Source organism: Schistocerca gregaria, chromosome 5 (genome assembly GCF_023897955.1).
Source record: "Schistocerca gregaria isolate iqSchGreg1 chromosome 5, iqSchGreg1.2, whole genome shotgun sequence".
NCBI classification, from domain to species: Eukaryota; Metazoa; Arthropoda; class Insecta; order Orthoptera; family Acrididae; genus Schistocerca; species Schistocerca gregaria.
In genome coordinates, this window is record NC_064924.1 from 263,847,790 (window position 1) to 263,865,252 (window position 17,463).

General features: G+C 39.0%; 1 protein-coding gene across 1 annotated transcript in view; it reads right to left on the reverse strand.

Moving 5' to 3' along the window:
- The window catches only part of LOC126272544 (myosin-VIIa-like), a 332,006-nt gene that overhangs the window by 284,628 nt on the left and 29,915 nt on the right, over window positions 1-17,463 (reverse strand). Inside the window, exon 4 of the mRNA XM_049975462.1 lies at window positions 12,646-12,830. Coding sequence (XP_049831419.1) covers window positions 12,646-12,830 — 185 coding nt within the window. The remainder of the gene's footprint in view (window positions 1-12,645; window positions 12,831-17,463) is intronic.

The window sequence follows — 17,463 nt, forward strand, 5'->3', positions numbered from 1 at the left end:
AGCTGATAAGCTGGGATGTTGGTTGCAGGAACAGATTTTGCATTTGGCCAAATTATGTTATGTGGATAATGCAAAAAGGTACAGAATGTATCATGAGGAGCTAAGAAGTGCAAAAATAGTTGAAATTCTGAAAGCAAGCAAAGTACAGTAATAAAGGAGAAAAAATAATTCTAAGTATTATAGGGAATGGCTGAATAATGTGTCACAAAAACCAGGGAAGTCCATTGAAAACTTTGGAGACAGGACTCAAAAGGTGGATGTCAATACAGACAGTTTGACAGAAAACAATTATACTAACAATGCCCTTCTGGAAGAGGCACAACAGAGGGCTCTGGATACATTTCTGTGTCAAGAAAAGTATGGGCAGAGATCTCTAAGAACTCAGCTGAAGCCATAGTGACTGTAATGGCCTTAGAGAAGATAGATCTACTGACTAGGCTTTGGGATAGAAAATAAATTTTCACCACATGTGTTAAATGTTACAGGTGTGGATGAATGAGCCACATATGTAATGTATACCATGAACCACAGTGTATACATAGGGGCAAATAGGGGAACCAGGTGGGATTGCAGATGAAAGCCTAATAGGAGACATGATGCATGGACACAGGATGTTAAACAACTCTGTTAAACAACAATGGCAGCTCAGAGCAGCCACATGGCATTCCTGTCAATATAAACACAGCCAAAATGAGTGCACTGGCAGAATTTTGCTTACATAGCTTAATGTATGAAAGGCAGCACAAGATTTTATTGGACACAGGTAGGTGTCCTCAGGAGGTTTAAAAGAAAGTTAGACCCACTATGATGTAAGTTAAGTGGAATGGGTGGAAATGTGGTGCATTCCCTGGGCTCAGTAGTGTGGAGATTTTGGATTGAGGAAAAAAGTCACTGCACACATGGCCACAAATGGTCATTTTGCACAAATATGTATTGTAAGGTCAGGAAAACCACAGTTGATAAGTTTAGGGACTAATCTGATGGTAAATGTATTATGTGTATTGGTGCCACTACAGCAAACTGATGAATTGGATCAAATATAATGTTTCATATGCGGTAGTGTTCTACACATAAAGGAGTTGACTATATGCAGGTAGTGCCTGATGGGTGGGACAGATAATTTTAGAGTACAAACATGGAATTGTCCAAGAACTGATAGTTGCCAGTTTTAAGATTTTGGAGGGAGGTGATTTAGATAGAGCAAATTCAGACCTTAAACCTAAGCAGGCTGCTAGTTTAGCTGCATTACAGGAGAAGATAGTAGACATGGAAGGAGCAGAAATGATAGTAATGGAGCAGTTATTGTTAGAATATGAGAATCTGCTGAATCATCATGGGTCTTTGCCACCATTTCACCTGCAACCAGTAAGGGAATAATTTAGTAACCAACACTTACGAGATGTATTATCATGAAAGTGCCAATCCTTGGGGAGTCTTGTGTGACCATCATGAAGAAAAGTGTAGATAGAATGAAGGCATATTGTTTTTGTTGTGATTATTGGTACCTTAACAAGCATACAGTTACAGCTTCTTCTCCAGTTCCAAATCCACACATCAAAAAAAGTTTTGCATCACCATGGTTCTGAGAGTTCCGGGACCTGTACAGAAAATTGGAATGGAGATCAACATAAACTTCATTTCTGCCCTTTTCATTGCTCATGAAAACCACACAATGGATGTTGTACCACCGACAGCAAGACCTTCAGAGGTGGTGGTCCAGATTGCTGTACACACTGGTACCTCTAATACCCCATAGCACATCCTCTTTCATTGATGCATACCTGTATTCATTGTGGCACACTATCCACAAGTTCATCAAGGCACTGTTGGTCCTTAGTGTCCCACTCCTCAATGGCAATTTGGTGTAGATTCCTCTGAGTGGTTGGTGGGTCACATCATCCATAAACAGCCCTTTTCAATCTATCTCAGGCATGATCGATAGGGTTCATGTTTGGAGACCATGTTGGCCACTCTAGTCAAGTGATGTCATTATCCTGCAGGATGTCATTCACAAGATGTGCACAATGGGGGCGCGAATTGTCATCCATGAAGATGAATGCCTTGCCAGTCTGCTGCCAATATGGTCGCACTTTCAGTCAGAGGATGGCAGTCACATATTGTACAGCCATTACAGCTCCTTCCGTTACCACCAGAGGCATACGTCGGCCCCACATAATTCCACCCTAAAACAGCAGGGAACATCCACCTTGCTGCACTCACTGGACAGTGTGTCTAAGGCTTTCAGACTGACAGATTATCTGGTTGAAGGCATATGCGACACTCAACAGTGAGGAGAACATGATGCCAATCCCGAGCAGTCCATTCAGCATGTTGTTGGGCCCATCTGTACCATGCTACATGGTGGCATGGTTGCGAAGATGGAGCTCCCCATGGATGTCAGGAGTGAAGTTGCACATAATGCAGCCTATTGCACACAGTTTGAATCCTAACACGACGTCCTGTGGCTGCACAAAAGGCATTAGTCAACTTGGTGGTGTTGGTGTCAGGGTTCCCCCAAGCCATAATATGCAGGTAGTGGCTATCCACTGTAGTAGTAGCCCTTGGGCGGCCTGAGTGAGGCATGTCATTGACAGTTACTGTATCTCTGTATCTCCTCCATGTCCAAACAACATGGCTTTGGTTCACTCCAAGACACCTGGACATTTCCCTTGTTGAGAGCCCTTCCTGGCACAAAGTAACAAAGTGGATTCAATTGAACCATGGTATTGACCATCTAGGCATGGTTGAACTACAGATGACACGAGCTGTGTACCTCCTTTCTGGTGGAATGGCAGGAACTGATTGGCTGTCGGACCCCCTCCGTCTGTCTAATAGGCGCTGCTCATGCAAGGTTGTTTACATCTTTGGGCAGGTTTAGTGGCATCTCTGAACAGTGAAAGGGACTGTGTCTATGATACAATATCCACAGACAACATCTGTCTTCAAGAGTTCTGGAAACCGGGGTGTTGCAAAACGTTTTTTGATATGTCTATAATAGAAAAATTTGGATAATCTTGGGCATTGTAGATCTTTTCCTACCATGGTTCTGTGGAGCACTTATCGTCAGATAGAAATAACAGCGTAGCAACAGAGAATCACACAAAGACAGCATTTACAGTCCCATCAGGACATTATCAATATCAGCATATGCCAATTGGTTTAAAAAAATGCCCTGGTGGCATTTCAGTACCTCTTAGAAGCAGTTTTGGGGAACTGAAACCCAGGCAATTTATGGCATATTTAGATGATGTATCTGTCTTTGGGAAGAACATGGAAGAACATGTATTGTTGCTAAGGATAGTCTATAAGTGATTATGCATGACACACCTAACAGTCAGTATAGAAAGTGTCACTTTCCACTGGAAGAAGTACAGTATTTAGGACATGTACTTAGTCTCATTGGAGAGCCCAGGATAATAAAAGCTGTGCACATTGTTTTGGTACAATGTAGAGAAAAAGAGTTGCGGTCTTTCTTGGCTCTAGCAAATTATCATTGGAAGTATGTACTGAAATCACTCATCTATTGAAGAAAGGACCAAAGTTTCACTGGTCAGCAAAGCACAAAGATGTGCCCATTTGGTTGAACTAACTGTTAATAAAAGGACCAACTGGTGGAAGAAAAGTTGTGAGGGCAGGTTGTGAGTCATGCTTGGGTAGCTCAGTCAGCAGAGAACTTAACTGTGTTGGGCAAAGGTCCCAGGTTTGAGTCCTGGCTGCACACAGTTTTAATCCACCAGAAAGTTTCAGATCAGTGCACATGCCACTGCAGAGAGAAGATTCATTCTGAACTGACAATCATGGAAGGAAATTGGTACTGTAGTGTGACTTGAGCAATCAAGTTAAGACAGGATTTGGGTGGGGCACAGCATACAGTTTCTTATGCCTCACAATGAATGAGCAGAGTGGAAAATAACTGCCCTGTGGTGGAGAAAGAAATAATACATCTTATATATAGAATGATGTATTTCTGGTGTTATCTTTATGACAGAAAATTTAAAGGCATAATGGATCATGCATCACTGAAGCAGCTATTGGGTCTGAAAGATTGTTTGAGCCAGTTAACACACCGGGTGGTAAATCTCATTAATTTGATTTTTAAGCAATTCATTGATCTGGCAAATCACATGGAAATGCACATGGGCTGAGTCGGAAAGACTGTGCAATACAACAAGTATGTTTCACCATTGCGGAGTGGCAGAGGTGCAAGCTGCTTACAAAGATTGCAAGCTGTTTGTAATGCAACCTTGATTCTTTGTGCACAATGGTGTGTTACATAAACAAACAAAAGTTGGGCCTTATACTGCATTACCAGCTGCATTGCAAAATGAAGTTTTAAAGCAGGTGCATGATCATGTGTTAACAGGGCATAGAGGATGTAGAACAGCAGAACAATATGTAGAGAAACAATACTGATAGTGAACATGTAAGCAGGGTGTAGAACAGTATGTAAAGAACTGTGTACCCCCCCCCCCCCCCCTGCAAAAAAAAAAAAAAAAAAAAAAAAAAAAAAAAAAAAAAAAAAAAAAAAAAGAGAGAGAGAGAGAGAGAGAGAGAGAGAGAGAGAGAGAGAGAGAGAGAGAGAGAGAGAGAGAAGAAAAAAAGCTGAATAATTTAGTCATTAGTGTATTCTGATTTCTGAGACTACTGAAGGCCAGAGAACCACTGGATATAACTGGTTCAGAAATCTTAAGTGCTTTTGGGCAGGCACAACATAGAAATGATAGCATTCTGTATCAACAATATGTCACATTGGCATGAGCCATGGTTAGTAATTATCTGTTAAATTTTGGTATCTACTGCAGAGATGTTGATTATAGAACAAGCTATTAACTTCTTGTCACGGCTGATAAAGTAACTTTATCATTTATTATGAATTCCTAAATTAAGAGCATGCTTGTTAAACTTGCAAGCAAATGGCAGAATGGAACAGATTAACCAATGATATGGAAGTGCTGAGTCACTATTTCAGCAGTCATTATAATGATTGGGATATGCTGCTACATTACATAGTTGGTGCATACAAATCAAAAATTCATAAGAGTTGGAGTCTATCACTGTACAAGGTTAGTGTATGGATGGAAGCTGCCACACCCATTTAACATTATGAAAACCAGAGTGCAGAAATTTGTGAAAATCTTATAGACAGTATGGTGCCAAGTGCAAAAAGCAAATATGGAGGAATGACTGAGTCAATGGAATGTCCAAATTCCCTACATACTATGGAATGTAACACACACACACACACACACACACACACACACACACACACACACAAAACGGTGAGTAGCAACTATCCTTTTCATAATATTGTTTCATACATACATCATAGGCTAGTGAGTGACGCTGATGAGCCCCAACACCCTAAAGGAAAAAACTAAAAATTTTATGCTAGTTATCAAGGTCTAGCAGACCTTGCTGGGAAATACAAAATTATGATCTCCTTCATGAACAATAGTCATCCACATTGGGGGCACATTCAATCCTTTCAGATCTACCCGATAGCTTTACCACCATTATCAGTGTTGGTCAAAAAAAAAAAAAAAAAAGACAAGGAAGGGATAAAAAAAGTGGCATGAGAAAGTGAGCAAGACATTCATAGACAGTCTATGTGTACCTTGGTATATGATCAAGAGCTAGGTGACAGAAAAGAGAGAAGGTTAAAGATACTAACAAGAGACATAAATCCTGTGAAGTATGCCTGTATTCCATGAATTCAAACTTTAGGGAAATATGTACATATTAGAACAAAGGAGACTCTGATAATTGCATTGGATAAGAAGAGCGACATGCTGATGGCAGCAGAAGAGCTGTGCCAATGCCAGGGAACAGATTATGGGATGCCCCTCTATAGTAGTCCAAGCTGTCATTGGGACATGAGAAATGGAGCTATTTCTCAAGAGAACAGACTCAGGAAGATGTTCACTAGACATCCCTACAACCTACCTATATTTTCAGGAAGCAGGGCCCTCTGGAGTGCTCAGCAGATGGTTCAGTTGTAGCTACCCCAACCTACTACAAGCAAGAGAAATTGGGCAATCAGAGTTATCGAACAGTAGGATACTGCTAAACAGGAAATGAAGTGAATGATCATTCCAGCCCACAGTGACAATAAAAGGGACTACAGCTCTGAACCCAATTTGTCCTCCGCTGAATCTACCCAGTAACCCTTTCAAAATAGTGCCAGCAAAGAACCTAATTTACCTGAATAATGCCTTTAATTCCACCATATTTAGCCCCTTCGACAAACTCTTAGCAGGACAGAAGGGGCACATCAGTGCAGAAGAGTTGTTCCAGGATATTCAACAATACTGTAGCAGGTGAAATGAAATGAGCATATGGCATCGTTGGCCAGCAGGCCCCATTCGGGGAAGTTCAGCCGCCAAGTGCAAGTCTTATTTCATTCGATGCCACATTGGGAGATTTGCGTGTCAGTGACGGGGATGAAATGATGAAGAGGACAACACAACACCCAGTCTACGAGAGGAGAAAATCTCTAATACTGCTGGGAATCGAAACCAGGTCCACTTTCATGGGAGGCAAGCATGGAACCACCCAGCTAAGCAGGTGAACACTGCAGCAGGTACCAGAACTGACTCATGGTAATGGGAATTTGGTCCTCAGTAACTTTCTCAGTCATTATTGTCCCTTGTACAACCCATTTCTATGATTGGCAGAGAGCCATTAATCCACACAATCTCACAGTCCATGGTCGTCCCTTGTACAGCTTATGACTATCATTGCAGAGAGACATTAAACCAACCAGTCTCCCTTCCATTGCCTATCAGCCTGATGAATCAAGTGTACACTTTGAACAAAGTGATGAAATATCAGGGGTGTACCGGTCACAATAAACCGTATGATGGAGTGTTTCAGGAAGGAGAATAGAAAATTAGTAAAGTGTAAGTAATGGTGGAACAGAAATGCACCATATAAGCAGGGGAAAATAAATTTAGACACATTATTTTAGTAGTTCACAAGTTCAACAGCAGCCCACAACTCAGAGGACTGAATTCTCCAAGGGGAGAGGAAATGTGGCATCAGCCTCAGGCAGTCCATTGTAACCAGCCAAGGGGTGTGCAGGCCAGCAACCTACATAACTCCAAAGCTGGAGGCTGCAAAACACTGTTGTAGCATTCTGCAATGAAGCATTCCACCATGAGCAGTGGATTAGACTGCTGCATGCTGTAGCAGCAGTTCCCCAGCTAGCAATGTGACGAGATTCTGCTCTCACCATAAAACACCCAGCTGGAGTGAATATAAATACTCCCACAAATACTCTTCTCGGATTTGTCACCAGATCATATTGTGCAAATCCTACAATATTTCATTGACACAACTGCTTTACATCTTCGGGTGGTGGTAGATGCTTTTGTAACTGCTACAAGAAGCGACTGATGATAATCACATGACGGTATCAAAATTTATCAGACGATGAGTGGGCAATACAAGAGCACAGAAAGATGCTCAGAGTTGGCAGAAAGCAGCACTCACAGTACTCCCTGCCAGGAGCTGCAGAAAGGCCTTCCATGCATGTGCTGTGGACAAAGACTGTACTGTCGGACACTCCTGTGATTAAAAGCTGAATTAAACCTCAGCAATGCACTGCATCAAACCATGAATCAGAAGTTCTTCTGTTTTAATTTAATGGCAGCCAGTGTTGGATTCTAGGCAGCAGTGTATGCCATATGGATATGTATGGTCTCCTAAATAACACAGTCCCAGAAAGATGATGCTGAGGACAAAACTTCTGTCTTCCCATAAAACATGTGATGCCCTGTGTCAAAGAAATGCACCACTACAGCTGATTTATCAGGTTGCCCAAGGTGTGTATGACAATGGTGTTCAGCACAATGTTTGGAATGTCTGCCCAGTATAAGATTTACCACAATGGCTTGGGACCTTATAGACACAACATTTCCTATGGCCAAGATCATCTTTGACTGAACAAATAAATCGACAATTTTGCTGGTGGCGAAAAAACACACTTGATGTCATGTCTCTTGAGGATGCTTTCTATTCTTGATGACATGCCACCAGAATAGAGCAAGAATGCTGTTACAGTGAGTGCTTCTGCATCTTCATTTACATCCCTGCTCTGAATTTGTGTAGAATGGAATGCAATATTAGATTTTGAAACAACATATCAGAAATAAAAAATGGAAAACATGTATAGCTTACACAGACCGATTAACTCAGAGTTACATAAAGAACTCTACAAGCAGTACAAACATAAGTACTGCAAAGAAGTCAGGAGATTAAAATCAGGCAGAATCAGCCAACAGATATGAGGTTCAGATAACATTTCATAGACAAAATTAGAAACAATGAAGCACAAACTAAAATTCATAATGTACAATTAACTGTGAGTAATGAAGATATCTCTGATTCTCTTCTAGTCACCAATATTTGTATTAATTAAATCATAGATCCTGTCAAAAATGATGTCTCTATGAAACATGATATACAGCACTAATTTGAGTCCTGTATCAAACAGAACTGCAGTACACAACCCACAGTAAGGCCGGTATTACATCATTAAATTCCTTTGTCAAATATCTTTGTCAAAAATCTTAGTCAAAGATATTTGATGGTGTAATAGGAAACTTTGTCAAATGTCGTCCAATATTTGATCAAATCTAGGGCCTCGCTGTAGATTTGATCAAAGAAGTCACTTGTCTTCTGTTCACTGCAGTGTGACATGTTAGATGTTACCACATGCAGCGCTAGCATCGCTGCAGTGTTCTGTCGTCTGTAGTGTTTTTATAAACATTGCCGGTAAATACAATTGGTGTGTGCCAACAACTACAAAATTAATAGAGATGTAGGAAGCTGATGAGGTGCTTTACAATGTGAGGCACCCTGAATACAAAAACAGATTAAGAAGATTGGAGACCTGGCCTAACCTAACCTAACCCTCTCCTGTGGCAAGGAATCGGAGTGTTACAGTGAGCCTGTGTAATGCAGATGTAGCAGTTTACAAGTGAATATTGTGCTTTGTGATATGAGGATACACTTCACTGAGCACATACGGAAATGTGTGCTCATCCATTCTTAAGTAATTGATGTACGACTTGAAGTCCTCCACTATAAGCTCACGTAACAGGTTTTGTTGAATGCTTTTATTGTGTCATTGTAAAACCCATGGCTTCACCCAGGTATGTTTCCTTTTTTCCCCTGCTTCTCTTCCACATGTACACATAGTGCAACTGTGGCACATGCAACTGCTGCAGTTAACAACAAGTTGTTGTTGTCAGCCATCTTGAACTTTGACGAAAAATATGATGACAGAGTAATACCCCTTCTAGAGCTACGTCAAAGATCTTTGACAAATATATTTGATGGAATATTTGATCACATCTTTGATCAAATCTTTGACAAATAAATTTGATAGTGTAATACCGGCCTAAGCACATATGACATTCTTCACTTACTGATAACCTCAAAAACAAAAAATCTGCAGTATTGGATGAAATTTCTCCATATCTTTTGAATAAATGCAAAAATGCACTAATGAAACCACTAGTTCATCTAATAAACAGTGTTTTTGAAGATGGTGTGTTCCCTGATAAACTGAAACTTTCTGTAGTGAAACCAATATACAAAAAGGGGGAAACAAAGCATGTACAGAACTACAGACTAATTGCCCTAATCTCAACTTTCACCAAACTGACAGAGAAAATAATATTTTAAAAAAATCTTGGAATATTATAACAATGCTGACACATTAAGTGATTTCCAGCATGGTTTCAGAGGAGGTCCAAGTATCATGTCAGCAGCAGTATGATTTATCCATAATGTACTCGAAAAAATAAATGAAAAATCCCAAATAGCAGGAGTATTCCTGGACCTCTCAAGAGCTTTTGATAGAGTACATCATGACATGCTCTTATAAAAAATTGTGAAGAGTGGTGTCATTGGAAAACTCATGCAATTGCTAGAAACATATTTAAAGGATAGACAACAGTGCACAGAGATTATGTACTCTAATAGAGAAATACTGGAGAGGAGAAGGTCAAGTATAAGAACTACACATTTTAGTGTTTCTCAGGGCTCCATTTTAGGTCCAGTCCTATTCATATGCTATGTAAATGATGTGCCAAGTTGTCTTGACAATAAGTAATTCATCACTATGTATGCAGACAATACATGTTGTGTCTGGTTTGCAGACAATGAGCTCAGCCTAGTTGAAGAGATACATAAGTTGATTGAAAAGGCAAGAGCTCACTTTGAAAGAGAGAACCTAAAATTAAACATAGAAAACACTAACCAAGTGTTCCAAACAGACAAAATACTGCAGTTGATGAAATTCAACCAAAAACCTGTACATATTGTAAATTCTTGGGTTTATGCATAAATGAGCAACTTTCATGGAAGCAGCAAGCTGATTATGTCTGTAAAAAAATAACATGCAGTCTATTGGTATTAAGAAGATTATCTCCATATCTTAATTCTGAAACCCTAAGGACTGTATATTATGGACTAGTGTATTCTTTCTTGTCCTACGGATTAGCACTGTGGGATGGGACATGCCAAACTAACATGAAAAGAGTTTTCATACTGCAGAGCAAGCCTTGAGGATCATAGCAAAAGTAAAACCAGGAACTTCTTACAAACCCTATTCATTAAACACAATATTCTCACAGTTTACACCATGTATATACTAGAAACTATAATGTTAGCAAAAATAGACACAAAGATCACAAAAAGAAACATGGATATTTACAACTATGAAACAAGGCATATGGTTAACAGAAGATTAACTTTAACAGCTGACAACCATGCCTCCATCCTTGCTACCCTCCCTGTTTTCCTTTCCCTGTTGCTTCATAACCTGGGTTGTGAGTAACTAAATCCACTTTCCCTTCTTCCCTTTCTTTCCCCTCGCTCCTCCCTGATGAAGGAACATTTATTCCAAAAGCTAGGAACTTAAATTTTCGGTTGTTTTTTGTGTATCTATCAGCTGTACAGAGCTGAGGTAAGTACTGGCCAGCCCCTCTATCTCTTTGTTAATGTAATAAGAAACAAAGTAAACTAAAAAACTGTTATTGCAAAAACTTTATACTTAGTTGAAAATGCACATACATGTAAAATTACATGTTACAACCAATAAATTGAATTGAATTGAATTGATATGATATGTCTATGACAATAACCATTCTGTTGGAACACTGTTCTTAGATGATGCAGTTCACCAGATAGACTATCGGCATCTGAGACCACAAGTGCCTATGTACCAAAGAATATAAGACACTACTGCACTGTGCAGGATGATGACCGCTTGTGGCCAGCAAATACAATTCTGTGTGAGTTGGTTTGCAGTAGACACTATGGCCCAGTGTACCATCAGCTTTTCTTATAACCATAACATGCAGGAATGGTAAGATTCCACCTTTCTCCACTTCCATGGTGAACTGTATATTCATATGGAGTGAGTTAAAATGCTGGAGAGACATAGGTAATATCCCTATTCCATGGAGCCATACCACAAATGTATTGTCTACATGCCATCAGAAGCGGGGACATTGGACACTTGCCGACAGCAGTGCATTTTCCTCAAAGTCTTCCATAAAATACTGTGGGGTTTGCACTATATGATCCAGTGACAAACCTGAGAAGTGTATTTGCAAGAGCTCCATCAGGAAAACCTGAAAAGTCACATGTAATTACTCACATTTCAGATGGATGTAGCACTTCCATTGGTAGGCTGCATTCAGCCAGCACAGTCCCTGAGTCAATCATCCATCAAATGTGTGGCCTAGCAGCTACAAGCTGTCATCAACTGGTCTATGAGCTATCAGATGACCCTGAAGGATCTCCGAGAGTTCAAATCAGGGCATCTGCACACCACTGCCAGCTGCCTTGGGCCATGGGCAGTTTACACCTGCCCAGCCATCTAAGCGATCTACAATGTGGACCTCTCACCACACGTGTCTCAAAAAGGACATTGTCATCACCAGCCACTAATCTGCTGCACAGCATACCCACTCATTGATCATTAACTGCAGCTGGCTCCAAGACCACTGTCATTGAACTCCTATATGGAAACACTGAGTAATAAAGATGTGGTTGTTGAGAAAGGATTCTTGATTTCACACTTGCTTCAGTCCTGGAAGATCCCATCCCATAGCTCCCCACACATGCCATTTGGAGACAAGCATGGCCACCCTGCAAAAATGATGTCAGCAGAGCGGTCATGGGACAACTTGACCACAACACCCCAGTGTCCTACATCACAGGAATGGGGGTACCAAAGGTTTCCATTTCCTAGTGGTCCAACCAGTATAAGTCAAACAACAACTGATATGAACGAACTGAAAGAAGAAGAAGGAAAAGTAGGCTAGACAATTATCAAAACCATAAAAAATGAGTAGCATATTAGAATATCAAAGCAGAATATCCTCATCACAGGTAATGAGCGGAATCACTGTTGAGGATATATGTGCAGGCCAAAAACAGTGGCATACAAAGCCATTTAACCATCTACCTTTTACAAAGTATTTCCTCAGTCACAAAGAAACCAGTTTCTCTTATAAATTCTTCTACACTGAGTGACTCCTCTCCTCTAGACTCAGAAATATGTTCTTGAATCTTTCCATAGCTACACAAATTTCTCATACTTCATTACATAAAAGTGCAGTAGTTTACCTGATTACAATACATTGGTTTCGACCAAATTTTGCCATGTCCGTATAGCTACTGTCACCAATAGCAAATATATGGGGTGGCTTATCACCCACTTTCTGTCCCTTGTACTCCTTGACATAATCTCCTGTGTATATAGGTAGTGGCTGGTATGGGTTGACTGCCACAAGAATTGACCCAGTGTATGTCTGAAAAACAGAAAATTTCATCTGTTTCATAACAACATAGAAAATAAACAATCCATATGCATCACTCAATGAAGCACAAAAACTTGGAAAGCAAGAGGAATGTGGGAGTGAGGACAACACAAAAACAGAAAAGCCAGCTAAAAATTAATGTTGCTTTTTATTCTTTTCTGCAAATCACAGGGAATCTTTACTGAATGATTAAGAAGTACAGCATTCCCATGTTCTCATCCTTTAGCCTCTACTATGAGCCTTCATTGGTGGCAAGTTAGTGACAACACCTTGATCTGTTTATTCACATAAAAGCTAAAGGAAAATGTCAGCCTAAAAACTATGAGAAATCCTACTGGTATGGATATATTTAAACAAAATATGAATAAATACAGGGTGATTCAGAATGAGGAGGGAAACAACAAATGTCTCAGTTAATTAATAGAGCATTATAAAATCATAAACAGCCGACCAGTTGCAATGGATAAAGAAATTCCTTACCTAGGTTTTTACAAACATAAATTTGTCTTCTTCAGAAGGTAGCAATTTTTCATTAGTAAGGACTAATGTACCACACTGTTTTTACAATTGTCGGCATAGATCCATGTGTCAAAAATAAAATATAGCCCTAGAATTAGGGTTTGTCATGTAAATATAAAATAGCTCATGGATCTAGCAGAGCTCACAACCAACTATTTTATTTTTGACACATGGATCTATGCTGACAATTGTAAAAACGGCAATGGTACATTAGTCCTTACTAATGTAAAATTGCTACCTTCTGAAGAAGACAAATTTATCTTTGTCGAAACCTAGATAAGGAATTTCTTTATCCATTGCAACTGGTCGGCTGTTTACAACTTTATTACATGAAATCATTGCTGTTGTGCAACTATGTGTAAAATAGAGCATTAGTTAGAAATAAATTTCAAATTCCAGTACCCAGATAGCTTGACCATAAAAGAAAGACATAAGCAAAATTATCAACAACATTTTATACATCTGCAGACAAAGGCAGACTACGCCATACAAAGATGGAGTTCTAGGCACCAAATGTGACTCATATCACAGTTATTCCATGAACTGCATTATCCAGAGAGAAGATTAAGTCAAAAATGTACTTTGAACTCTCCTTAGTCAGCTGCACTGAGTCTATACTGAAATTACTTTGTCTTTTTAGTCCATAAACAGTCACAGCTCATTCTCAGTTTTTATATCATTCTTTCCTCTCCAGTTATTCTTTTTGCAAATTATGCAAAATTATTATATATTTTTATTCATTATCTGTTTTTCCTTATTCCATCACATCCTATTCTTAGATCTATTGCTAGTCATTTTTCTGTGCAACTTTCTTGTTTCTGTTTCCACTTATTAGTTCCCTTTTTTTCCACCTTGTTATTACAGATCACTTTAAGGTCCTACATCTGCTCCTCTGTGTGCCTCCATAATCTATCTGATTAGTTCATCCCTGCAGTCACTCTGATATTCTTTCTGAAATATGTCATCACATTTTGCTAATCTCCCACATGTTTCAAAGCTAAATGAGATAAAATATGTTGTTTTATTACAGAGGAAGGATTTACAGGTGCAGTAAGTTACACCAAAAAAGGTTCTTTTTTCTTGCGGATCACACACTGCTGAGCAGTATTCAAGCATTGGGCGAACAAGCGTACTGTAACCTACTTCCTTTGTTGTCTGATTGCATTTCCTTAGGATTCTTCCAATGAATCTCAGTCTGGCATCTGCTTTACTGACAATCAACTTTATATGATCATTCCATTTTAAATCACTCCTAATGCGTACTCCAGATAATTTATGGAATTAACTGCTTCCAGTTGCTGACCTGCTATTTTATAGCTAAATGATAAGGGACCTATCTTTCTATGTATTCGTATCACATTACACTTGTCTACATTGAGATTCAATTGCCATTCCGTGCACCATGCGTCAATTCGCTGCAGATCCTCCTGCATTTCAGTACAATTTTCCATTGTTGCAACCTCTCGATACACCACAGCATCATCTGCAAAAAGCCTCAGTGAACTTCGGATGTCATCCACAACTGAACTTTATCTGGCAGCAAGATGGTGCACAGCCTCACTGGCAGAATGCAGTATGCAACTGCTTAATCGACATTATACTCGACCACTAGATTGCCTGCAAGGAGCCATGTGACAGAGCTTGTTTCACATAGGCTCAATATTTGTCTGAACTGACACCATACGATTTTATCTTTTGGCTTCATAAGGGATCGAGTGTATGTGCCTCCATTAACAATTAATCTACCCAACTTAAGAAAAGGAACTGAAGCAGTTATTGTAACAATTACTCCTGACACACTGATCAATGTTTGAGAATAACTCACCTATCGAATGGATGTGTGTCATGTGACAACTGGTGCTCACATTCAACACTTGTATGAAGACCGAGTTTTTCTATCATTTCAAGTACTGTTTATAATTGTAATTTAAATGAAATAAATGCTACAAAGCCTTATAATCCCTGTATCCATTTTGACACATCTTGTATCATGATCATGAATTGCCTTGTTTCTGGAGGGAAAAAAAATATTGGTAACAGCAGGCAACATTACTGAATATATGTCCTGTGAAACAGTTGTCAAATTAGCAGAGCAATTGGAGTGGTCTCTGCCCTATGAATAACAACATAACTCAGGTACTACACTTCAGTATTCTTTAGATGTTCTTTTTGTAAGCCAAGTATCCATCCACATTCCCCCCAACCAAACAAAAAGAAAACAAGTAAATTATGTAACTGTCTAGTGTCCAGAAATCTACAGAATAAATTACTTTCTTCATCTAAATCGCTTATAGCTGTACTACTCCTTACTGCAAATTTAGTTGAATTAAGGTGTCTCATTATCTAGAACAAAGCTTTTGAATTCAGTTGTAAGATATTCATAATCCCATGGACAGAAAGCTGTCTACTTCTCGAGTTTGAGTACTTGGATGAGTACATTATAGTTACAGGTGCTGGACTCCTGTGAGAAGTACAGAACTGTATTTACTGAGTCTGTTCAACCTCTAATGAAAATCAGTTTGTTTTGAATCATTTCTTGGTATTTTCCAATATGTTTTTTTTTACAAGCACAAGAGTTATTTCTTCATAATATACCTGTATCATCTACAAAAAGGACAAATTTGAATCTTGTGTCAGTGCACATGGATTATCATTACAGAATTCAAATAAAATACTGGAAAAAATATTTTTATTCATTTGAAAACAATATCTGGTCTACTCCAATAATAACACAATGTTTATATTAGTTACATAATTACAGTAAATTACAGAATTCTGTTCAAAGCAGTAGAAGATAGCGGTCATGTGTGTGTGAGGTGTGCTTACTTGTGTGATTGCATGTGTTTGGGTTTTTCTTTTATGAAGAAGGCTTTGGCTGAAAGATCATGAGTAACAGTCTTTTTGTCATGTCTGTCTACAACTCATTATGTCATCTTTAGAGTAGCAATTTATACTTTTCATAGCATTGTTGATGTTCTAACCTCAACCTTCCATTGTTCAAATGTTATCTTAGGGTTTCATCTAGTTACATATATTTAGCTGTTGCTAGTGATTGCTAGAAGCCCTGATTGTTTTATTGTAGATCTTTCTGAACCTGCAAAAATTCTGATGTGGACTCCAGCACTAAGCACAGGTATACCAAAATTGTCTGTTATCCTTTAGGTACACTATGGATCTCAATATGTCATTGCATTTTCTTTTGATGCTCAGTCATTATATGCATTTTAATTATGATTTCACATCCAAAATTACATTATGATATCAGACTGCCAATAACCCATTGATACAGTCACAGTTCTGGCACATATACTGTGAATACGGATTTAGTTTATTGAAAGATGGTGTAGAACTGTCTCAAACGTTCTGCAGATGTTACGAGAAAAAGCATCTGCCTGACTGCTACTATCTTCTGTATTTTGGATCACGTGAACCAAAAAGTCGAGAAAAGTATTATCCTGCTGTCACATCTGGGTGATGTGTTCAACCAAAATGGAAAACAGGGAAGTTCAAGCATGTAATGCATTACAATATCTAACAGGAAATTAGCACAATGATATTTGTGTGTACCCTTGCACATCTTTCAGAAAATTATAGTGACTTTAACTCTCTTCAAATCAGTAAATGGCTAGAGTAGTGCATAAAACCAGAAAACTAGACACATGCTGCAGGAAGGTAATTGCAGTATATCTGTATGAAGTAGATATGGAACGACAAAGAGCTCAAGAGCTGTCTGATACATGGCACTGGAATGTTATCAGTCTTAATGGCACCAGTCTTATCATCGCTGACAACATTTCAGATGAAAACACTGTCAAAGAACTTTTAGATATTTCTGTCACTCAAAATGAACATTCATTACAAAACAGTATCTGCAAACAAAATTGGAACCCAGCACCAATAAACAGGTCATGCAATATACCTCCCTGTCCGGCCTGCCCTTAGAAATAATTTTCTTCACATTTCAACATCTCTGTTCTTCTACTCTTCATACTATTCATTCCCAAATGCGAAATTGGTTTTAATTCAACAGATCTGTTTCACAGAGTTTATTCCTCAGTGTCTCATCATTTTGTTTGTCGATAAGTTTGATGGTTCAAATAAATGG